Consider the following 25280-nt stretch of genomic DNA (forward strand, 5'->3'; position numbering starts at 1 on the left):
CTAGTACCAATTTAGACTGACCTTCAATTACCAATCTGTCATAGTTTAAGTCTAGCAATTTGTACTCCTTGCTAGACTGCTTTTAATTCAGCATACACCGATTCCCATTCTCCAAAAGGGCCTGAAAATACAGCAAGAATGCGTCCATCAGAATTTCTAAATACTCCTCCAATGCCAGCCAGCCCTGGGTTTCCACAACAACTGCTATCAAAATTTAATTTAACAAAACCTTCTCCCAGAGGAGTCCAGGCTACAACTGGTTTATTCTTCCTAACTGAAGAGGTCTGAGAAGAGCTCTAACAATTTGGTCCAATGTATAGCCCTACTTACAACACATTCCCAAACTGCCTCCTCATGCCTTTCTGTACCATTTAAAATTATGTTGTTCCTTTCCTCCCATACTGTCCAAATCAATGCAGTCCGAGCACATCTCTACATGGCTTTACCTCTTCTTTTTGGCCAGCTGAAGGTCATAGGGTCAAAGAGACTACCAACCTGCGGAGACACACTCCACCTATTTACCAAAAAGACCAAAATTCCTTTCCCAAATACCTACAACAAAGGGGCAGGAGATTAGAAGGTTGCAACAACTTTCTCCATTTGCTTTGCAAAGGGACACCATTGTTGAGAAAAACACAAATTAGGTATCTTTTCTCTACAGGATATCCAAAGCGTTAATTTTTTCATGAATGACTTCCCAGCAAAAGCCCCTACCTTAAGAGGAATGTGTTTGGACCAAATTTCTTTCACAGGACAGGGCTTAGGGGTAGGGGAAGAACACGAGGAAGAGAAAGAAGAGGAACATGAGAAAACTCCCTTAGGATGTGGAATCCAAACCCAGCTGGTTTAGAAAAATCAAGAAAAATAGAATCAAGAATTTGTAGAAACTGTTGGACAGTTTTTTTTTTTTTTTTAAGAAAGAAAGAAAGTACAATCCACAAATGGACTTCCAGAGAGAAGCCAAAGTAGCCCTCGAAGAGATCCCGACATCCCAACCATTGCCTATACTTCCATGAATACTACCAATAACCTCTTGCCATAATCTCCCCCACTCCAAAGGCCATCTCCAAAGCCATTTACCTAGCAAGGATAAATTCTTCTTCCCTAAATTACCTATCCCTGAGACCCCTGCTTTTTTGCTTCTTCACACCAACTCCCATTTAATCAAGTGGTCCATCCTTCACCAAGCTCCCATAAAAAATCTCTCATCAGTTTGCTTCTTCACACCAACTCCCATGTAATCAGGTGGTCCTTCCTTCACCAAGCTCCCATAAAAAAATCTCTCATCAGTTTGCTTCTTCACACCAATTCCCATTTAATCAGGTGGTCCTTCCTTCACCAAGCTCCCATAAAAAAATCTCTCATCAGTTTTTCTAATTTTTTGACTTCCCTCTGCAGCATAAGACTGACAAGTAATAAATTGGAAAGCTTTCTAAGGTGGATTTTATTAAGGTAATATTACCCCCAAAAGAAATGTAATTCCTCTTCCAAGATGCCAATCTCTCAGAACAGTTCTCTACTATTGGACTCCAAAACATGCTTTCCATCAGATTGTCTCCTTGGGGCATACCCAGATATCTCATAACCTGGATTTGCATATTCTTTTCCACTAAAAGTTTTTCTTTTGATACATATTCTTTGTTAAGGTAGTCACAACTCACATTGTTCAATCCTTGCATTGCACCTCAGGCTCTAGGAACCCTTTGCACTTTAGTTGAGCTTCTTGCTTTTAAAAGACTGAGGGTTCAAGGAGAAGCCACAAGCAGATTTCAGGCTGATCAGAACACCTTGTAGATGGCCATGGCTTTGGAAGAGAAAAACCAGGCAATAAGAACAATGGGCAGATAATATAAGCAATTCCATCATGGATTTGTTAGATAGTGTATACACTTAGCCCCAATAAGAGTGATGTAAATTGACATTTGTTATTGAATAAATTCAGTACATTATTATTTCATGTGTTAAAGTATGTTAGCGTGTATTACCCCTTAGCTATACATTTATGAGACTTATGTTAGCTTAAATATTCTCAGCTGATTGATAAACTTGGGGAGTTTATCGTGCCAAGGTTCACACTCATGTACTGTTGAATTGGTGGAGTGGTTTGTCTCAACGACTCAGGTTAGACCTAAGGTACAGTGAGTGGGTGTTTGAGAAATACTGAATGGGACCATTTCCAATTATACCTTGGACCATGGAGATAGATGGGTAAAACTAGGAAGTTACATTTAATCCTGACCTGATAATGATACCACACTAGGCATTGGACTGGTCTGCTTTTGATATACCAACCAATGAGACCCATATGGGGTCAAATACCTGGGTAAGTTGGAGCAGACTAGAAGAATACTTGAGTGGGTGATCATTGTGATAGCATCAGCCACTTTGTTAGACAGAGAATATCCAGATTTACACTCTCTGATGGAAATCTAAAATTAACGACAATGCATTTCAACGTGTTTTGAAATTGGTTTTGCAAAATATGTTTATATTTAAATAGTTTATTTTGATTAAAAGGTTTGTGAATTGGTTTTAATCCCAACTCCCGAGATCCATCTGAATGAAGGGTTTGACACTTTATCTTGCAAACTTGGAAGAGGTCCTTCCCTGTCAATAGTGTTTTGATATTATTGGTTGAGAGGTTACTGCAAATGTCTAATTGGGATAAAGCCTATGGGCATTTTCCCAGTTTAAACCATTGGGCTTAGGCTCATAGGATGATTGAAACCCAAGTCTTATTTATAACATAATGTCGGGACGATTCATTAAGTATCACTTAGTGAATTCCGCCCATATATTTTGTGATATGGGCTGAAACCATTTGGTTTAAGTTTGGAGCTATGTGGGTCCCATGCCATACAAGAACGAAGTTAATTATAAATGGTCAAAGTGTGGCAGAATTAGGACACTCAAAAGGTTAGTCAAATTCCAACTCCTAGTTTGACTAGGTGATTATCTATTTTGACTAGGTAGTTAGTTTGTTGGAAACTTGTAGTTGATTTGGGAAACTACCTAGAACTCCCTACCCTAAGTTTGGATCATTTCCCAATTAGTATCTCTCCTAATCTGTTAAGAGAGTGATTAGGAATCTTTTAATTGAATTAGAAAACCTAAATTTATAAAGGATAGACAAAGAGGGAGTCTAGCGCATCTTTTGCTAGAAGAGATTGCCCACAAACCCTCGTTCGATCAAGAGTGAAAAGAAGAACATTCTTTCTTCTCCCAACCTGTCTTTTACAGAAAAGATGATCTTTTGAGAGCATTAGAGTGCACAACATTGCTGTGATTTGACCAAGACAAAGGAACGCATGGGTTCAGCTTGAATTTCTCCATTTTTTCAGCAGTATGTGATCTCCAGGAAGGCTGTGCCATCTTCAGCTTGGGCATGTTAACCACTTAGAGAGCTGCAACTGTGGACTCCAAATTAGGTAACATTCTGCCCATTCTCCTTCAGATTAATTTGCATGATAATTCTAGATAAATCCTATGAGAATATTTTCTCATAAGAGATTTGATCTCTTCTATTGGGATGAAATGAAGTTTTTTGAAATTGCACTCTTCTTTCCATCAAAGGTTTGACCTTGATTGGTCCAAATAAGCCTATTCTTCAGGATTGTGTTGAACAACCTCGACCCTAAACCCTAAACCCTAAACCCTAAGCCTTTCCATCAAATTGCACTCTTCTATTTCTTTCCTTCCACAACTCCCAACAGACGGCAAAAGGAATGCAACTCCAAAGAATTTTTCCTTTGAATTTTCTCTTTGATGGGAAGTGTTTGTCCCTCTAAGATGTGCATATCATCATTCAAGATCATTAAGTTTAATGATTTTCAGGCCTTACAGCTAATCCTTTATCATAATTAAATTCATTAGCTGCTTTCATTATTGCTAGGATTTTAAAGTTTATTTAAGATTTCCTTCTTTATTTTTCCACAGAAAGAAAAAAGGAGAATTTATATTTTCATAGAAGAATTAACTGCAAGAGTCTAGTCTCTCTACATCTAGTTTACTAATTCTGACAAGAAAAGGTAATTTTCAAAATAGAGAACAGAACTCAAATCAATCCAATCATAATAGTGTTGAAGGTCCACACACCTTTGCATTGGCCCAAATGAGATCAACGTCCAGCAAGAATGCAGAACATGTCATATACTGCCCAGAATCAACACGCTGCAGAAGAGTAGCCACATCCATTGGATTCTGGACAATTGAGTGATAATTAGGTGCATCCTCATCCATGACTGGATAGTGGAACACACTGAAGCGTTTATCATACAGAATCCTGAAGCATAACACAGAGAGGTGCACTCATTAAATACCCTAAGAAAATGATGCAACTGCTTTCATTGTTTTTAACTTTTCAGTGTAAGGCTAAAAGGTTTAGCATATCAAGACTTTCTGAATGTCAGTAATTGATCCCAGAATGATAACAGGGGCTCAACAAGCACCATTTCTGCAGTATATTATTATTGGATATAGAGAATATTCTATGCAGATAGCAGAGCATCAAATATGAAAATGTTTTATGTATTAATTCCCTCAGGAAGAAGCACTATATGTAACTTCTATACTTGGAACAACCACCACATTTTCCAATAAAATATTCATAAATTTCAAAGAAGATTTGCTATTGATGGTTTCTGAAAATTCACCTTGCTACAGATTCCTCAAAATGAAAAATGCAGGGGTTGATCCAGCCAGTGTTGCATGGACTCTCCTAAATGGATGTATTTGTGTCAGGCACACAAAAGATGCCAACAGCCCGTGGACTCTTGAAGGACACTTCAACATGACTTTTCCCATTTTCTCCTAGTTTTATTTAACATTAATGCATGTAATGAATACCATTGTTCTATAAAGACATTTTAAACCTTTTATGTATATAATGTTAGAATTGAAAAAATATGAACTATTTTAATATTACATATATTTCAGTCATATGCAACACTAGATCAAGCCCGGCCAAAATCTTGTTTTGGCTACAAAAGTAGGTCCAAAAGTGCATGCCACAAGGCCATCCCTGTTCATAGATAGACATCACCTCACCTTTCTCTTTTTATCAATAACTGCATTATTTCATTAGGAAAGGAAAAAAGATACAAGAGAACACCAAGGAGAGGGGTAAACTCTCTTAACTCTCCCCCCAGGTTGTACACTGATTACATTGATCACAACGCAGCGCAGAAAAGTTGATCCCTTCCACCCCTTACTTTGCTAAAGCATCAGCAAAAGAGTTAGCACTTCTTTTCACCCACTGCTAACATATATGCTTTGTGTCACTCACTTTAACCTCCTCATTTTGCAGCCAACCCACCACCAACTTTGAATCACCTTCAATGATCAGCTTCCTGATATTAAACTCCTTTGCTCTTTGCACACCTTCCATCACAGCCTTGATTTCAACCCTTAATGAATTACCAACACCAATTGGACCTGAGTAGAGTGCAATAATTCTTCCCTCATTTCAAAAAACACCTCCAATGCCCAAGGACCCAGGTTCCCTTCACTACTTCCATCAAAATTCAACTTGATAAAACCACCAGTAGGCAGGGACCAAGAAGGCCTGACAACATCTCTGGAAGGTGCTGAACCAGCCATTACCAAGTTAGTCAACAGTAGATGTCTTCAAAGTAGCTTAAGGACTTCACCCAATGAAGCACTCTAATGGTGATGGTTTCAAATCGTGCTTCCCTGCTTGTCTCCTCGTCTAAAAACACTCTTTGATTCCTTTCTTCCCAAACCATCCTACAAACAGCAGCTCTTGTGCACCTCCATAGCATTATACCCCTTTTCTCTGGCCAACTAACAAAGGTAGAAAATGTGGTGTGAGAATGGTGATTACCCATAATAGATTGTTTTAAGAAGAAAGAAAGAAGAGAGGGAGATGGGAGAGTTTGTGGAGGTAGGCCGTTGGAGAAAAGCTTTAAAAATTGAAACTAAGGAGCTTCTATTTGAGGAGCTGAGATTGAATGGTCAGCTGAGCTTGAAAATCAGGGAAGCAAAGAGAGGGATGGTGCTGTTAGAAGGTTTTGGGGTAATTGAAGGGTTCAAGGAGTTTGTAGAAGGTGCAAGTAACAAAGGCAAACAAAATAGTTGGAAAGAGTTTCTCTCAGAAACTGGAAGAAGGTTTGTTGTAGAGTGTAAGAGAAACCTTAAAGGTTATTGTATTTCTTTGACAGAATTTTTTGGCAAGGGTAGAAAGCAGATGGTCTGCCTCCCAGAAGGAAGGAAGAGTCAGGGCTGGAAGGCAGTTCATGGGGTCTTATGTGAACTGCTGCAACGCTTGGGTGCTAAAAGAGAAGTAACAGTAAAAAGGAAGATAAGCAGTTCTACTAGTCTGGTGAGCAATAATAAGCACGAGACTATTTTAGTGACAGCTGGGGCAGGCAAATACAGAATGGGAGTAAACTTACAGAGAGGAGATTGGGAAAGTAAGCTAATAGTTAAAGCCTCAGCTCATATACTAGACTGGAGGAAAGTTGCAGATCAGTTAACAGCAAGTTTAAAGTTGAAGAGCACGTTTATTTTAACACCCTTTGAGAAGGACAAGGCTGTGCTGGATCTGCTTGAGAATAGAGTAGAAGTTGAGGCATTAAATATCCAAGCTGATCTTGGAAATCTCACAGTATCAAGATGGTGTCCGGGATCAAACTCCAAAGATTTCTTTGTTGATGGAGTACTGGTGCACATCTTAGGACTTCCCTTTAACTTGTGGAAGCAAGAAGTTGCTGAAGCCATTGCTTTGATGTGTGGAGGATCATTAGGAGGTGCCTTTTGGGGAGACCTTTGTTCAGCTTCCATTTTATTGAATGGCGTAAAACCTGAGGAGATTCCTCGGAAGATAGAGGTGCTAGTTGAAGGGCTCTGTTACTCAATATGGCTGGCTTCATCCATTGAATCGGTGCTCTGGAAAGAGGCTCGTAGGGAGGGAGATGAGAAGGTTGAAGAAGAAGAACTGCATGGCAAGAAAGGATTGGATGATTCAAACAAGAATAGAACTTTCACTAAAATGGAAAAACAAAGGCTGGAGAAACAAAAGGGTAGCATTCAGGGGATGGGATTTAGGCGTGTGGGAGCAGTGAAAAGTCTAGAGGGTGGCAGGTCTTTTGCATAGGTCGTAACCGGTGCCAATCTGCCTTTTTTGAACAAGGAAAAGGGGCTGGTCCAGGGAAGAACTGAACCTAGACTGGTTAAAACCAAACCGAGCCAGGGGTTGGACGCACGTGACCCTTTTAAAAATCACGTGAGGTTGCGGTGGTTTAGGAATGGGCCAAAGCCCATGCGGAATGTTTTGGGTGCGATCGAAGGCCCAAATGGGTCAGCGGGCCCGACCCAATTTTTTAAAAAGGCACGTGAGCCTTTAGTGAACCACGTGACTGGGGACATGACTTTGATAGACGAGGTTAACGGTCTATCATCGTCACCAGTCGCGAGACAGGGGTGGGAACGCGCACAGTGCTGGAAAGTGGAGAAGAAGCTCGATCTGCAGTGGGTTTCGTGACAAAGGCTGAAGGAGCTTAGCCCCCTGCGACGCCCCTCAGAGAGGCCGAAGCCAAGATATGCTAGGGGAAAAACTGAAGAGAACGAAGAGAAGAATGAAGGTTGGGTGCAGTGAAGGTGATGAAGAATCGGAGGACTTTTCTGTTGATGGTACTAGCGTGGCCAGTGTAAATGACGAAGGCAGTTGTGCTGGAGGTGACATGGATGGGTGGAGTGTTGCAAGTTTATTCCAGGGTGAAGATTGTAAGCGGCTCAATTCAGTCCCAAGACCACAGAGTGTGCAAGGATTATCAGAAGGGGCAGACCGGGAGAACCGGAAGCAAAGCAGGAACACACCATCTAGGGGTGAACCAAGGGTAGAATGGAAAGATCACCAGGGTGACCAAAGGACGGAAGTACTTCCTAACCAACTCAGGGAGATAGACGTTTACCAACCTCTGGAACAAGAGAGGGAGGCAGGGAGCAGTCCTCTTCTATCTTGTTCATCAGTCCCAGGTAACCAAGTGATTTCGGTTTGTGCTACTAATGTGTCTCCTGTGTCTTTGGTTCCAGATTCCGTTCCTGTTCCATGTTCTGTAGCCCATGAATATGTAGCTGAGCCAGCAGACAGGCTCTCCAAGGAGGGGGAGAGGGGAAGGAAGGATTGTGGGAAGGTGTTGGAAGGAAGGTATAGGAGTGAAAAAGTGTGGGAAATCATTGAAAGAGTGTTTAAGGAAGTGGAAGGAAAGCTGATCTGGAGAAGGGAAGGGGAGGAAGGAAAAGGGGAGGGGATAGTGGAGAGGAGGGAAAGGAATGAGGGTAGAGATGGAGAGGACTACGGAGGGAGAGCAGGGAAGGAGGGAGGATGGAGAGGAAAGAATAGAGGTGGGACCAGAGGAGAGGAAGAAAGGGCAGGTGGACAGAGTTGGAGGAGATTCTGTAGGAAGGGTAGGGTTGGTGGACTCGGTGAGAGAAGACATGATAGCAGAATTTGTAGGGAAGTTGGGCTGCAGGTTGGAAGATTTGAATGTGTTGAAAGAAAGCTTACAGAAGAGGAAGGAGAAGATTAGAATAAAGAAGAGGAGATTGAGTGAAGTAGAGAGATTGAAGAGAGATGTAGAAAGAGACAAGAGGCTCGAGGTAAAAGGAGATAGAAGGAAAGGGGATAGTAGTGGTAGGTGGCAAGGGGTGTAAAAAGAAGCGGAATGAAGATTCTTAGTTGGAATGTGAGGGGAATTGGGAGTGCAAGGAAGAGAGCGACAATAAAAGAGGTAATAAGACGGTGTCACCCAGACATTGTGCTGCTGCAAGAATCCAAGAGAATGGAGTTTAATGATAAATGGACAAGGAGTGTATGGAAAGCCAAGGGAATTAGCTGGGTGGCTGCTCCCTCGTGGGGTGCTTCTGGGGGGATTTTAACAATGTGGAAGAGGAACGTGGTGGAAGGTCTAGAGGAGCTGATCGGAAAGTACTCGGTGTCTATGAAGTTTAAGCAACAAGAGGATGACTATTTGTGGGTGCTCACAAATGTTTACGGATCGAATGACTACATAGAGAGAGAGGATTTGTGGGAGAAATTGGCTGATGTTAGAGGGTTGTGGGACGGGCCTTGGTGCATGGGTGGGGATTTCAATGTGATCAGATTCTCGAAGGAGTCCAATAAGGTTAATCAAAGGGTGACAAAAAGCATGAGGAAGTTTAATAGTTTTGTGGATGCCTTTGAGCTTAAAGAGATTACACTAGCCCATAAGACATTTACGTGATCAAATCTCCAAACTAGACCCATTTGCTCTAAGCTGGATAGATTCCTATTCTCTTTGAATTGGGAAGAACATTGGGGAACCTTGGCTTCTAGAGCTCTCCCAAGGGTGACCTCAGATCACTGGCCCATAGTGTTATGTAAGGAGGAAAGAAGGTGTGGAGGTCCTACCCCCTTTAGATTTGAAAATATGTGGTTACTTCACCCAGGGTTTACTAACAAAGTGAGGGAGTGGTGGCATGACTGTAACCCACTGGTGGAATGGGAGGGGATGAGATTCCATAAGAAACTACAATTCTTGAAAGCAAGAATCAAGGAGTGGAATTTGATAGAGTTCGGAAGGATAGAAGAAAGAAAGGGAGATCTGATGGATAAGATTGAAAGCCTTGACTATAAAGAAGAAAGGGGAGAATTTGGAGAGGAAGACAATGATCTCATAAGAGATTTGAGAAGACAGCTAGAGGAATGCCTGCACAAGGAGGAAACTAGTTGGAGGCAAAAATCTCGGTGTAAGTGGTTGCAAGAGGGAGATAGGAACACTAAGTATTTCCATTCTCTAGTAGATGGCAGGAGAAGGATGAACTTTATCTCCAAATTGGTAGTAGATGGAGTTGAGTTAGTACAACAAGAGGAGATTTCCAGGGCCTGTGTGGAGCACTTCAAATCTATTCTAAGAAGGCCTGTGAGTAGAAAGGTGTGGGTAGAAGGTTTGGACTGGCCAGATGTAGGGGTGGAGAATAGGAGAAGGTTGGAAAGAAGCTTTAATCTAGAAGAGATCAAGGAGGTTGTGTTTTCTATGGATAGAACAAAAGCTCCAAGGCCGGACGGGTTCACAATGGCTTTTTAGCAGGACTGTTGGGATATCTTGAAAGATGATCTCTTGCGGGTGTTTGAGGAGTTTTTCAGGAGAGGAATTGTCAATCTGGGTGTGAACTCTACATTTATAGCCTTAATTCCAAAAAAGAAAGATGCATCTCACCCGAAGGATTTTAGGCTAATTAGCTTGGTTAATAGCTTATACAAGATCATTGCAAAAGTGTTGTCTTTGAGGCTGAAGAAGGTACTGCTAGATATCATTGCACACTACCAAGGAGCCTTTGTGAGTGGAAGACAAATTACTGATCAAATCTTAATTGCTAATGAGAGTATGGAGAACCTTAAGAGGGATAAGAAGAAGGGAGTGGTCTGTAAGTTGGACTTGGAAAAGGCTTATGACTTGGTGGACTGTGACTTCTTGAGGAAGGTTCTGACTAAATTTGGGTTTGGGGTAAGATGGTGTAAGTGGATCATGGGTTGTGTCCGGAGCTGTCATTATTCAGTGCTAGTGAATGGGACAGTGGTAGACTTCTTTCCAGCCAGTAGGGGTATAAGACAAGGAGACCCCCTGTCTCCTTTCTTGTCCATTCTAATTGCGGAGGTTTTGGGGAAACTGATTCACAGAGCAGATTCTAGGGGGCTCATTAGAGGCTGGAAACCCCCCTCACTCACCTACAGTTTGTTGATGACACGATTCTGTTTTGTGAAGGCGGTAGTGTGAGCTTTATCTGAAACTTGAAGTTGGTGATACAACTGTTTGAGCAAATGTCTAACTTGAAGATTAACCTTGGGAAAAGCTGTGTAGTGGGGGTGAATTTGGAGGAGGGAGAGATCAAAGAGAGTGTTGAAGTGTTGGGGTGTGAAGTTTCGGGGTGGCCTTTGAATTACTTAGGGTTGCCATTAGGTGATAATCCCATGAGAGAGGGCTTCTGGAACCCGGTGGTGGAAAGGTTTGAAAAAATATTGGTATCCTGGAAAAAGAACTACCTCGGAATATGACTCTGTTGGGGAAGTGGTTGTGGAGGTTCCCTATGGAGAAGGAGAAGCTATGGGCTAGAATAGTGGCAAGTATACATGGGCCGGAGCACAATGGATGGGACGCTGGAATCAGAGCTAAAACCACAAGCAATTCTCCTTGGAAATCCATTCATGACATGCTACCAGTTTTCTCCCCTAATATCAGGTATGACTTGAATTCCGGTAACTCCATAAAATTTTGAGAACCTGGGTGGGGAGTGCCCCTTTAAAGGATCAGTTTCCTTCTTTGTTTGCTCTTTCTGATTTGAAAAACGAGCCAATCTCGTCTTTCACCACCCTGTCCTCTTCCACTTCTGAGATTGAGTGGAACTTGGGTCTAAGAAGGGATTTGAGGGACTCAGACCTCGACAGTATTTCGAGCCTCATTGCTCTTCCTGATAATGTTGTCTTAGACCCCACTAGGGCGGATTCTAGAATTTGAACACCTACCCCCAGTGGCATCTTCTCTTATGCTTCGTTCTTCAAAGTCTTAAGTCAGTCCACCAGTCCTACCTTCCCCCCTTTCCCTGTTGGTGAGGTTTGGTGCAAAGCAATACCTCCTAGGGTTGGTAGTTTTTGTTGGGAAGCCTATCTGGAAAGAATCAACACTAGTGATCTACTCCAAAAGAAGAGACCCAATACTTGCTTTTCACCTCAATGGTGTGTTCTGTGCAAAGCGGATGGGGAGACTGGTTTTCACCTACTGGTGTCTTGCCACTTTGCGAGGTCAATTTGGGATTGGGCTTACTCCTTATTTGGATGCAGTTGGAATCCCCCATCAGATTTACAGGGCCTTTTCTCCCCTTCCTTCTTCAGGTGGTGGATAAAAAGGGGAAGGATAATGTGGAGAGGACTAAGGGGTGCAGTATGTTGGACACTATGGGAAGAAAAAAACTCCAGGATATTCTCAGAAACCCAGGGAGGAGCAGCAGATTTGAGGGCTATCATACATATTAGGGCGGTACAGTGGCTGAAATCTTTGGAACTATTCACAGATTACACTGTGGATGACATGTTGAGGAAGTGGGGTGAAATTGCAAATTGCACACAGACCAAGTCAGAAATGAATGTGGTTTGGACACCCCACCTGGTGGATTCTTGAAATTAAACTTTGATGGGTGTAGTAGGGAAAATCCGGGACAATCGGGGATTGGGGGTGTTTTTAGGGACAAAAATGGGGTCATCTCTGCCATGTTCTCAGGCCCAATTGGAGTGGGTGACTCCCTTAGAGCTGAGATCTTTGCAGTTATGGAAGGAGTCCGGAAAACTAAGGAGTTGAACATCAAGAAACTCATAATTGAAGGGGATTCAGAGGTGGTGATAGGGTGGCTAACTAAAGATCAAAATGGTTTATGTTAGTACAATAATGAGAGGAGGAAATTCAAGTGGCTGGTGCGGGAGATGGAAGTTAAGACATGTTGGATTAAAAGATCGGCTAATTCCCTAGCTGACGGTTTAGCTAAACAAGGGGCAAAAAGGGATTCACTGTTTTGGGCTAAGCTGGAACTTTAGTGTCCTCTTTTCTTTTTTCCTTTCATGAGGCTCTTTGTGGCTCTTGGAAGATAAGTGTGTTTGTCTTTCTCTTGCAAATTCTTTATTGATGATTTAATGAAAATGTTATTGATCAAAAAAAAAAAAAAACAAAGGTAGAAGCAAACAAGTTTTTGTACATTTGACCGGGGGGAGGGGGGTCCACCTGCACCCATACAAAGAAAGAAACAATTCCCAAATAACAGAAATAAAAGGGCAGGAGATTAGTAAGTGATAGCAAGTCTTACCATCAGTCTTACAGCGGATATACCAATGAGGGGACAAGCATCAACTATTTATTTATTTATTTATTTTGATCAGTAACAGAAAATCTATTAATAAAAAGAAAAAAGTTACAGCTTTTAGGTAGCCTCGGCTACCCTATACCAACTTAATCATAGGACATCAGCGAACGGAAATCATCGGCTTTTAACTTTACAAATTGCCCAGAAGCATTGTTCCCTGTTTACCCCTTGCTTTGCTGATCTGCTAAACCATTGGCTGATCTTGGGATCCATTGAAGAACCAAGTAACCAACTGCATATCTTTTGATAGACTCCAAAACTTTCTGATTTCATTTTTGAAGAACCAAGGAGTCTTCTCAGTTCGTTTCACCAAGGAGTCCCCAACTCCATAGCTTTTTGAATCCCAAACACCACTACCAAGTAACCAACTGCATATCCTTTGATAGACTCCAAAACTTTCTGATTTCATTTTTGAAGCACCAAGGAGTCTTCTCAATTCGTTTCACCAAGGAGTCCCCAACACCATAGCTTTTTGAATCCCAAACACCACTAACTTCAACTCAGCTATTGTTGAATCCTCTACTCCAAGTGGTCATGAGAACAAACCCAAGATTACTCCATTTCTATCCCTTATTACCCTCCAATTCCAGAAGGGCCAAGGTTGCGAAAGCTACTACTGTCAAAATTCAGTTTAAGGAGTCTGTTTACAGGTGGGTCCCAATCTCTTAAGATTTTCTTTTTTGAGGATGATGAAGTTTCAACCACACCCCACAATCTGATTATATCATTGTAGTTGTTCAAGACTGCTATCAGTCTTGAGCACTAATAAATTTCAGGTTTGGAGAGGAGAGAAAGTATAGAGGGAAGAGGAGAAGAAGTAGTGAAAGAGCAGTAGAACACAAACTTTGGAAGGACGGACAGAATCTCAATCATTCTGCCGCCGCCACTTCTATTTAATATTTAGATATTATGCTAGTTACATGAAAGGACACATCTGCCCTTGGTAATTACATAACACATAATAATGTAAAACTGAAAAATAAGTAACTAGAATAACAGCAGCTAACCCTAGGAAGACTAGGTACATTCTACCCTACGAACAGAGTGGGACCACACAGCTGTGGGGCCCACATCAGTGTTCTCTACACTCCCCCTCAAGTTGGTAGTAAATGTTTATCATTCCCAACTTGGATAGATCCGCCTCTAGCTTCTTTCTTGATACGACTTTAGTGAGGATATCTGCTAGTTGCATACTGGATGTGATGTAAGGAAGGCAAACTCTTGAGATGAGACCCTCTCTCGTACAAAATGTCGATCAACCTCAATGTGTTTGGTTCTGTCATGCTGCACTGGATTATGTGCTATGTTAATAGCTGCTTGATTATCACAATACAGCATCAGGGGCTTCTCATACTCAATGCCCAACTCCTCAAGTAGAGATCTTAGCCATAGGATTTCAGCCACCCCGTTAGCCATGGACCTATATTCTGCTTCAGCACTAGACCGGGAGACAACACTTTGTTTCTTACTTCTCCAGGAGACAAGGTTACCTCCCACAAGGGCACAATATCCTGAGGTAGACCTTCTGTCATCAACACTCCCAGCCCAATCGGCATCCGTATAGACCTCCACCTTCATGTGGTTATTGTTCTTGAACAGTATACCCATACCCAGGCATCTCTTCAAATAGGCTAAAATTCTTTCTGCCACAAGAAGATGTGTGGTTCTAGGAGAATGCATGTACTGGCTGACAACACTAACAACATAAGTAATATCTGGCCAAGTGAGGCAGAGATATAGGAGCTTTCCTACCAATCGCTGGAACATAACCTTGTCTTCAAAAAGCTCCCCACTCTCAGCACTAATCATGTGGTTCTGTTCAATGGGTGTATATGCAGGCTTGACACCTAACTTTCTAGTTTCTGCCAACAGGTCTAGGACATATTTCCTCTAAGAGATAAAGATCCCTTGCTTGGATCCAGCATCCTCAATACCCAAAAAATACCGGAGTACACCAAGGTCTTTCACCTCAAATTCTTGATGTAGGAGTTGTTTAAGGGACTCAATCTCATGGCTATCATTCCCTGTCACCACAATATCATCAACATATACTGCCAGTAGTGTCAATGACGACTCTACCCTCTTGATGAATAGAGTATGATCTGATTGGGCCTGTACGTAACCAAACTTCACAAGGGCTAGTTTGAATATCAAACCAAGCCCTAGGTGACTACTTCAAACCATACAAAGCCTTGTTGAGCCGGCAGACCTTCTTACCTGTTTCTGCATCATAGAATCCAGGAGGCAAACACATGTAAACCTCTTCCTGCAGGTCTCCATTCAGAAAAACATTTTTCACGTCCATTTGGTATAAAGGCCAAGTGTGACTACCTGCAAGGGATAATAGGACCCGAATGGTAGTCATCTTGGCTACCGGGGCAAAGGTCTCCAAGTAATCTATGCCATAAGTCTGTGTGAACCCTTTTGCAACTAACCGAGCCTTATACCTCTCAATGGATCCATCTGCATTATGCTTCACCGTAAATACCCATCTGCATCCAACTGGTTTCTTTCCTTTGGGCAGATCAACTACCTCCCAGGTGTTGTTTTTCAACAGGGCATCCATCTCAACCTGCATTGCATCTTTCCATTATGGGACAGATAGGGCTTCTTGCACTGTTCTTGGAGTAGGGACATTGGAAATGGAACTAAGGTACGACCTGTAAGTAGGAGATAGGCGATCATAGGATAAAAATTGGGAGATACAGTGGGTTGTAGATGTGGTACAATGTCGTTTCCCTTTACGGATGGCAATCGGAAGGTCAAGGTCATCTGTAGGAGGTGAAATGGAAACAATAGAGGAAGTCTCTGTGGGCCCTGGGACTGTAATACCTAGACTTGGAGCTGCAGATGAGATTGGAGCTGGCCTGGACTGCTGATGATCGGGATCAACCTGCCTGCACCGCCTGTGATAGACCCTCAACTCCTGATCCCCCTGACCACCCTCACCATTGCAGTTTTCCCTCAACTCCTAATCCCTCTGACCGCCCTCACCATTGCAGCTCTCATCACCCAATGTAATAGGTAAAGGAACTGCCCCACTCTCACTCCTCTCCCCCTGAAGACAAGGACTCACACCCCGACTCACACTGCTCTCCCCCTGAGGAGAAACCCGAGGATAATAGGGTGTCTCCTCAAAGAAAGTGACATCCATGGAGACAAACTTCCTCCATGAGACAGGATCATAGCAACAATAACCCTTTTGAGTTTGTGCATAACCAAGGAAGATGCATTTGGAGGCCTTGGGTTCAAACTTGGAGTGATGGGGTCCGAGAAGCTGAACAAAGCAGGTACAACCGAATGTTTTAAGGGGAATAGAAAACAACTTCTCACTTGGGTATTTTAGGGAAAAAGGAGATCTCATATCAAGGACCCGGAAAGGGACCCGATTAATAAGATATACCGCCGTGAGGATAGCATCACCCCAGAAGCGAATAGGAACATTGGAAATAAACATGAGACTTCTAGCCACTTCCAAGATGTGCCTATTCTTCCTTTCTGCAACTCCATTCTGCTGAGGTGTATGAGGGCAAGAGCTCTGGTGGATAACCCCATGGTTGAGAAGGTAAGATGTCAATGGTTTAGCAAAGTATTCCTTTGCGTTATCAGATCTGAGAACTTTGATCTTGGCATCAAGTTGGGTTAGGATCATTTGGTGAAAGTTTTGGGTCAGGGCAGGTACCTCATCTCGTGAACGCATGAGATAAACCCAAGAAAAACGGGAATGGTCATCAACAAATAACAAGAAATATCTGTACCCACCCATGGAAGGACTGTGATAAGGCCCCCAAACATCAGTATGCACAATATCAAAAAAATTATTACTCCTTTTATTGCTCAATAAAAAAGGTTTTCTACAATGCTTAGCAAACTCACAACTTTCACACTACAACTGAGACAACTCAATAGACTCAAATAAAGCTGGAAACAGACTCTTTAGAGATCGAAAAGATAAATGACCTAATCGGTTATGCCGGACTCACACTCTAAGAAACAAAAGACATCTTTCTACTGACTCTTCCTGACGGAACCTCTCCCCAAGTAGATAGACCCCATTCGTCTCACGGCCAGTCCCAATCACCTTCTTCATCTCCAAGTCCTAAAAAACACATCGGTCAGGGAAGAAGGTTACTGAGCAGTTCATATGCTTGGTAATACTACTGACTGAAAGAAGGTTAGTGTCAAGCTCAGGAACATGCAAAACAGATGACAGGGAGATAGTATATGATAACTTGATGTCACCCTTCCCAGAAATAGGAACCAGGGAGCCATCAGCAATAGATACTTTATCCCTACCAGAAGACAAATGGTAAGTGGTAAATAGTGAAGGCAAGCTATTCATGTGGTCGGATGCACCTGAATCTATTACCCAACAAGGTTCAGTAATACCTGGAGCTAAGGCATGGTAGGCTGAAGCTCAAGTACCTGAATGTGCGAAGGCAGATGTGGCAGGAGCAGATGGTGGCTGTGGTGGCTGAGCTGAATTTCCAACTTCCTTTTCTAACTGTATTAGGGCAGCCCGAACTGTAGCTAAGGTCTCTAAAGGTGTTCCTCTTGTGCCAAATGAGGATGTTGAATCAGTGTTCATGGCCACATGAGCAGTGCCCTTCTTGCTTCTCAACTTCGCAGGAACCAAGTGAGGATGCAGTTTCCAACATGTTTCTTTTGTATGTTTGGGTTTCTTACAATGTTCACATACCACATCCTTCTTGTCTTCCTTCCTCCTGTCCTTCTCTAAATCACCTCCTGATTTGGGTGTAACCGCTACAAAGGCTGGTGTGAGGGGTTGAGGTTGCATCATAATTTTCCTTCTGGTCTCTTCACTGTGTATGAATGAGTATGCCTGAGAGAGAGTCACATTGTCTCTAGTCAAAATCTGTTGCCACACAATATCATACTCTGAATTTAGGCCCGCCAGAAACTCAAACACCCGGTTTGTCTCGACCTGCTTTCTATATATCTGTGCATCTTTGGGACTCTCCCACTCAAGAGTCTCTAAGTGATCAATTTCACGCCACAGGGACTGCAAGGTAGAGAAATATATTGAAACCGGTTTCTCTCCTTGTTTTAGATTTTTCACTTCACATTTCAATTCATATGCTCTGGCAACATTAAGGGGTTGGGAATAAGTTTCTTTCATCACATCCCATATCTCCTTAGCTGTCCTTGCCCACAAGTAATTGTGGCTAATATGAGGCTGCATAGAATTACACAGCCATGTCATAACCAAGTAGTTTTCTTGGATCCACTTGGTATACGTAGGGTCTCCCTTGGGAGGTTCTTTCACATCTCCCAAGAGGTACCCTAATTTACCTCTTCCCCCAATAGCCATCACGCTGATTGGGCCCATTCCAAATAGTTTGATCCATCAAACTTTACGGTTGTAATCTGACCACCCGTCTCAGAAACATCACCATAAATGGTGTTCCCAAAGCTGTCTTCTACCTGATTTTTAAACTCCATCTCGATCAAGTCTCAAAAACAGCACTTGGACTACCAATCACTATCAAAAACAGTGCAGAACCGATCTGTATTCACAGTGTATGTGCACAAAACTGGGATAACTCTTATCTAAACCAACTAGCAAGCACAACAGCAGCTGTCCGTAGGGTTCCCACCCCTTAAGAGAGTTCGAAAACCCCAAAAGACTCTGAAAAAAGCTTGGAAGTAAGTCTGATATGCTTGGCAGAATTAGGGTTTTAACCAGTTCTTAAAGTGCACGGTTCAGTTGCACAATCCAATCAGTACCGTATAGATAGACTTGCAGTAGGGTTAATATGAAACCCTAGAATCTTATCAATGCTAACAACAAACTTGGGGACAGCTCCAGGTAGATCGCAAGGTTCACTTTCTAACCCTAGAGCAGAGAGAAACAAAGCTAAGGCAGTTCGGCCCAACAGTAGGGGGTTTGTTGTAAAACCCTAGAGAATCGAAGGGAGAAAACCCTAGAATGGTTCGGCCACCCTCTCCAGATAGGTCCAATCTATCTTCTTTGATAGAATTTCTCTTAGAAAATAAAGAACTTACAAGGAAAAAGTGTTCGCTGCCTTCCAAGGTTACCCGAACCCTAGTCTTCTCTGATCCTTCCTGACCACCAACACTCTGCAGCCGTGACAAGCCTTCAACAGCTGCTAGCCCTTCTAGAGATCTCCAAGAATCAGTCTGCGAACTCCACCTTTTCAACTTCCAGTCCTAGGAGATTCTCATGTGGTCGGCTGGTACTAGACTCACATGAGAAACCCTAACTTGGCTCTGATACCATGTAGTTGTTCAAAACTGCTATCAGTCTTGAGCACTAATAAATTTCAGGTTTGGAGAGGAAAGTATAGAGGGAAGAGGAGAAGTAGTGAGAGAGCAGTAGAACACAAACTTTGGAACGAAGGACAGAATCTCAATCATTCTGCCGCTGCCACTTCTATTTAATATTTATAGATTATGCTAGTTACATGAAAGGACACATCTGCCCTTGGTATTTACATAACACATAATAATGTAAAACTGAAAAATAAGTAACAACTAGAATAGCAGCAGCAACTAGAATAACAGCAGCTAACCCTAGGAAGACTAGGTACATTCTACCCTATGAACAGAGTGGGACCACAGCTGTGGGGCCCACATCAGTGTTCTCTACAATCATCAAGAGTAAAGTTAGAGAATAAACTCAACAATTTCACCCAATGTGCCACCTTTACAGCCCTCGTACATTCCCACATTATTCTCCCCTTCTTTTTGGCCAACTGAAAATAGTAAAATTAAACTTGTCCAGACTGTTTGGAGTGTTCCACCTGTAACAAAAAAGAGAAAAGATCCAATCCCAAATACAACAAGCAGATGGGCAAGAAATTAGAAGATGATACACAGTTTCACCTTTAGATTCACACACAAAATACACCAATTTAAGGATAGACATCAGCCAGGTCTCTTCCTCTACAACAAGTCACAAATATTAATAGCACCATGGAAGACCTCCCAGCATAAGGCACCCACTTTAGGAGGAACAGGATGGCACCAAACCTCTTTGATTGGGAAAGGCAAAGGGGAAGTAACTGAAGAAGACAAAGATTTAGGGCCTGTTCGTTTGCTCCGAAGTCTGACATCTGAAAGTGTAATAATTACATTAAGAGGTATATTGGTATTAGTGAACTTTTCTCTCTGAACTCTGAATGCAGAGAATGGTGTTCTGAATTCTGAATTCAGTATTCTGAAAACTATCAAATATCCATTTTGACCCCATATATGAGAGTTTTTGCTTGTCTTTTTGTGGGTATCATTGGAAAACAAAAAGTTGTATGATTGCACTTTAAGAATCAAGAGGTAAGAGGAAACGAACAACCAATTTTCTCTTAAAGTTAAAAGATTCCTCTTAAGAGATAAGAGTTGAGAGAAAACGAACAGGCCCTTAAATAAAGAGGCACAACTGAACACCCCTGAAGGATGACTAGACCAAATACAACTATTCCCCTTACTATCATCAAAGAAAACCCCACCAAGAATTTGTAGGAGATATTAAACAAATTCCAATTTTGTATCTCTGACATTCCTACGGAAGCCCAAATTCCAACCAAAACCAGAACCAGAGAGAGAGGGAGTTACAAATTCATAGATGGTTTTGCCCTTGAAAGATGAGAGAGCAAACAACGAAGGGAATACCTCCTTTAAAGGAGCCTCACCCACCCATAGATCTTCCCAGAATTTACTTTTCTTACCAGAGTTGAGGTCAAACATGATGTGATTAAGAAAGTGTAGAGAAACTTATAAATAGCTTTCCAACGAGATGCACTGGACACCATGTTGGATGCTCCAGCATCCAAACCATTTTCAAAGAGCCCATGAATGCTGACCACCACCTTATGCCACAATTTATCTGTTTCTCTCGAAAATCTCCACAACCATTTACCCAGTAGAGCCATGTTCTTTTCTTTCATTCTACCTAAACCTAACCCACCACAATCCTTCCTTCGACTCACCACTTCTCACCTAATTAGGTGATCTTTCTTCTCCTCCCCCGTTTCCTATAGAAAATCCCTCATAATTTTCTCAACCCTCTTTACAATGCTTGGGGCACATACTAAACACTGAAAAGAAATAAATTGGCAGATTAGCTAAGATGGATTTAATAAGATTATAAGAGTGATCCTACCCCTCAGTGAAATATAATTCCTCTTCCACACTACCAATTTCTTTTCAAACCTTTCCACTACTAGGTTCTAGAAAGCCAAGGTTCTAGGGTTTGCATCAAGAGGAAGTCCTAAATATTTCAATGACCAATCAGTTATCAACCACCCTAACTCTCCTGCCCACAATCCTACTTATTCTTGCTCCATATTAACCCCCACCACGAAACTCTTGTTTAGATTTACCTTTAGGTTCGACACTCTCTGAAAGAAGCTCACCAACAATTTTAACCTTTTAGCCTCTTGCTCACCCTCAGCTTAACAAAAAATAGTGAAATTAAGGGCATGGAAAAGTACAGAGCAATGAACAATCTCACTATTTAAGATTATTAATCTCAAATCTTAGCTGGTATACCTTAGCAACATTAAGGGCATAGAAATAGGTCTCAGAGGCACCATCCCAAATTTCCTTGGCTATTCTCATCCACAAGTAATTTCTACTTAAGGGTGGATGCATAGAATTCACCAACCATGACATGACAAATAGGTTCTCTGGCACCAATTTACCATGTCTAGGATCCTCAATATCAGGTTCAGCCTTTAATCCTATCAAATAACCAAGCTTACCACATCCTCCTATGGACATTCATATGGATTAACCCCACTCCAGGTAATTGCTACCATCCAACTCCAAATTAGTTATTTGAGTATTCAACCCATCCCACTGCTTCTAAAAGTCACATCGGATCTCTGTAATCTATTCCAGCAATCTACTTATATGAATCATGAAGTCCTCAGGATTGAATGGTTGATCTGTAAACACCCTAAGTGAAGAATCAAAAGAACCTTCAACACGGGAGAAGAGAAACAGGAAAAACTACAGCCGCTCACTCTAAAACTTCTAGAAGCCCCTCCAGATGCAATCGTTCTTTTATGATACATCAAAACAGGTCTCTAAACATCCAAGTGCCACAGCAGATAGGTCTCTATCTTGGCAGATTTAATCACGTAAAGATTTTTTTGATTTTCTTGATTTTTTTTTTTGAGAAACAATCAAATCACTCCCTAGCAAACCAATCATCCAGGCATTAGTAGTCCAAAAATCCTCCAAAACTAAGCTACAAACAACCAGTTGATCAGCTCATCTAATCCCTCATACAGATGGCTGATCTCTAATCTGTATGAGATATTCTAAATAGGATCGAAAGGAGCTTCAATACCATGTCATCTTCTTGATTTCATCAAGAAAAATAAATGAATAATCTAGCAGAAACTTTTAAAGTGGAGAGAGAAAGAAGAGAAACAATGGAGAACTGATCATGGGTTCTGGTTAGTTCCCGTGTTTTCTTTTATTAACTTTTAGTGAAAATTACATCAGCACCCTTATATAGGCAGCAAAACTAAGAATGCTAATAATACTAACAACAGACTGAATAACCTAGCTCATAGGCCCACTAACAAAAGATCAAAAGCCTGCCAATATAGAGAACTAAGACAGCAGCTAAACAAACATCAAAAAAAGGCTCAAAATAGAGAAAATAGGATAGCCAATCCTGGCATCTCAACAGAGTACAGACTTTCAATCTCATCATTACCCAAAACTCATTCATCTTCTTTCTTCTCCCATCCCTTCCGAAGTTTCAATCCTCCTTTCTCCAGCACATGCTACATTTTACAAAAATTCCCTTTTTTTATCAGTGTACAAAAATTCCCTTTTCATCCCCTAGAATTCCTAACATGCCCCTTCCCTCTTGTCTTTTTGATATCACCTGCCCTACTTATTCTCATTACCAAATGTAAGCCAATAAAGTTCAAATTTACAAGTTGCAACCACTGTAGTCCACCCTGATTTCATCAAACCGCCCACCTCCTTATTGTATAAACCATTAGTATTAACTCCAATCCTCATTCATACACCTAAATACTTCCCATCTACTTTTAAACTTCTCAAGATCAAAAGTATGTTCCATGTGTCTCTCTGTTTTTTATTCGCTCTTTTCTTTTTTGGCCTTTAAACCAGCTCTCCCTAACCAGTATATCAATTTTCTCCCTACCATTCACTATGTCATCATCTTCTTCTCGATGATTCATCAGATATGGATATGAAACCCATAACTGTGTCCATGTTATAGAAATTTGGAAATGCATAGTCATGTCACTGTTCTGTATACATATCTATGCATCAGAGCAAAAGCATAGTTTTCCCTAAAAACAATATACAAATATGTATTTCATAATTAACATACACAAAAAATGCAACAGACAAAGCACATCGACTAGTTGACCTTTTAACTTGAAACCAAATAGAAATATAATTTTCTTAAGAACAAGAATCTATTTAATTGCATGGAGAAATGGAAATATGGAAGAACCTAAAAAAATAATTTATTGCCATAAGATGGACAAGATCTTAGAAAGGACCAAGATTGTGAGACATAAGAAAGACTGTCTGACCGATTGCAAACATCACGAAGACACATCCGCAGCCGGCGAAGGGCATGCTGCTCAGCTTCTGCCTTAGCTTTTAACTCTGAAGCCTTTGGACCACTTGTGATCTTTGGTGCCTTAGGGAGCTCAGGAAGGGGTGTTGACTCCTGAGATTTGCTTATTGTTGCTTCAGACGGGATAGAAAAAGCAGCTTCAACCAAATGCTCAATAAATATATGCCTGTCATCTGCTGTTGGTTTATCAACTTGATAACTGTCAAGCAAAAAGTAACATAAGAAACTGAGTATTTGAATACAACCAGGATAATAGCAGCATGCAAACTGTAGAAGACATATTACATACAAGGAAAATAAACTTGAACTGTACTAGAACAAGAAATTGTCATGCTTAAGGGGTTGAGTGCTCACCCAAATATTCCATCTCATGGTTCCCTCTTTAAAAAGAAGCCCATTTCATGGTTCCCTCCCCCCCCCCAGTTCGCCCTTTGGCTTTAAACTGGGATTTTGAGTTTCGAAGAGGGTTAAAGGATGAAGAATTTCTTTGTGTTTCAGAGCTCTTGTTGCTTCTAGACTCGTTGTGTTTGGACCCCCCCTAACCTGGATAAAAGGGTTTGGTCTCTATCCCCGGTTGGCTCCCTCACTTGTGCATCTTTCTTTAAAGCCTTTTGCTCCAACCCCTCCTCTCAAGTCTTCCCTGTGAAAGAGGTTTGGTCAAGGCTAATACCCCCTAAAATAGCAGTGTTCTGTTGGGAAGCCTATTATGGTAAGATCAATACTGTGGAAAACTTGCAAAAGAAGAAACCTTATATGTGTTTGTCCCCAAATTGTTGCTTTTTGTGTAAAGTGAAGGGTGAGGACTGTAACCGTTTGCTGATATCGTGCTCTTTTGCCACCAATATTTGGAACTGGGTTGTTTCATTATTTGGGTGCAGGTGGAACTTGCCCTCCGAAGTAAAGCTACTGTTCACTCCGGCTGCCTTTGGGACATTGACAAAAAGAGGGAAGCTAATGTGGAAATGTATCAGAGCCGCTACCTTGTGGACATTATGGGAGGAGAGAAATGCTAGAATATTTCAAGAAAAAGAAAGAAGCCTTGCTGAAATCAAGGAATGCATAATGACAAGGACAATCTCATGGCTGAAATCTTCACACTTGTTGGCAGATTACTCCTTTGATGACTTAAGGAGAAACTGGGCAGCAGTGACTTCTACAATCTCCACAAAGAACAAATCACAAACTGAATGGAAACCCCCACCAGATGGAGTGGTAAAATTGAATTTTAATGGTAGCTTCCAAAGCAACCCAGGGTCATCCGGAATAGGAGGGATTCTGAGAGACAAAGACAGCAACATGTTGTCTTTATTTTCAGGACCAGTGGGTGTTGGTGATTCGGTAAGGGCAGAGTTGCTAGCAGCGGTACAAGGTATATAGATGGCCAGTCAACTTGGAGTAAACAATTTGATAGTAGAAGGGGATTCCAAGGTAGTAGTGGGCTGGCTGACATGTCCAGAAACAGCTTGTTGGGGCTATAGGGATCTGTTAAAGAAAGTTAAATGGATGACAAGAAATATGACTGTCAGGTTTCGGTGGGTCAGCAGATCAGCAAATGCAATGGCTGATTCTCTGGCCAAGCAAGGGGTGTCAAGGGGAGATCTGTTTTGGGCTACTTTGTAATTGTGTTTCAGGCTCGTGTATGTTTAGTGTATATGGTTCAGTCCTCGAGGGAGGTAACACCTCATGCCTCCTCCTAGGCTGACTGTACTTTCGTTATTTGAATTAATAAAACTACTCTCATTTATCAAAAAAAAAAAGA

At 41.7% G+C, this 25280-nt stretch overlaps 1 protein-coding gene across 6 annotated transcripts in view; it reads right to left on the bottom strand.

The window, feature by feature from the left end:
- Positions 1-25280, bottom strand: part of LOC148873233 (cell division cycle protein 48-related / CDC48-like protein) — a 72304-nt gene that overhangs the window by 20004 nt on the left and 27020 nt on the right. For all 6 annotated transcript variants that reach the window (XM_088965078.1, XM_088965081.1, XM_088965077.1 and 3 more), the window contains 2 exons: positions 23475-23720; positions 4096-4282 (listed from right to left, as the gene is read on the bottom strand). In XM_088965078.1, the coding sequence (XP_088821204.1) occupies positions 4096-4282; positions 23475-23720 (433 nt within the window). The remainder of the gene's footprint in view (positions 1-4095; positions 4283-23474; positions 23721-25280) is intronic.

Source organism: Nelumbo lutea, chromosome 1 (assembly GCF_056320005.1).
Source record: "Nelumbo lutea isolate HS-2025 chromosome 1, American lotus-T2T, whole genome shotgun sequence".
NCBI classification, from domain to species: domain Eukaryota; kingdom Viridiplantae; phylum Streptophyta; class Magnoliopsida; order Proteales; family Nelumbonaceae; genus Nelumbo; species Nelumbo lutea.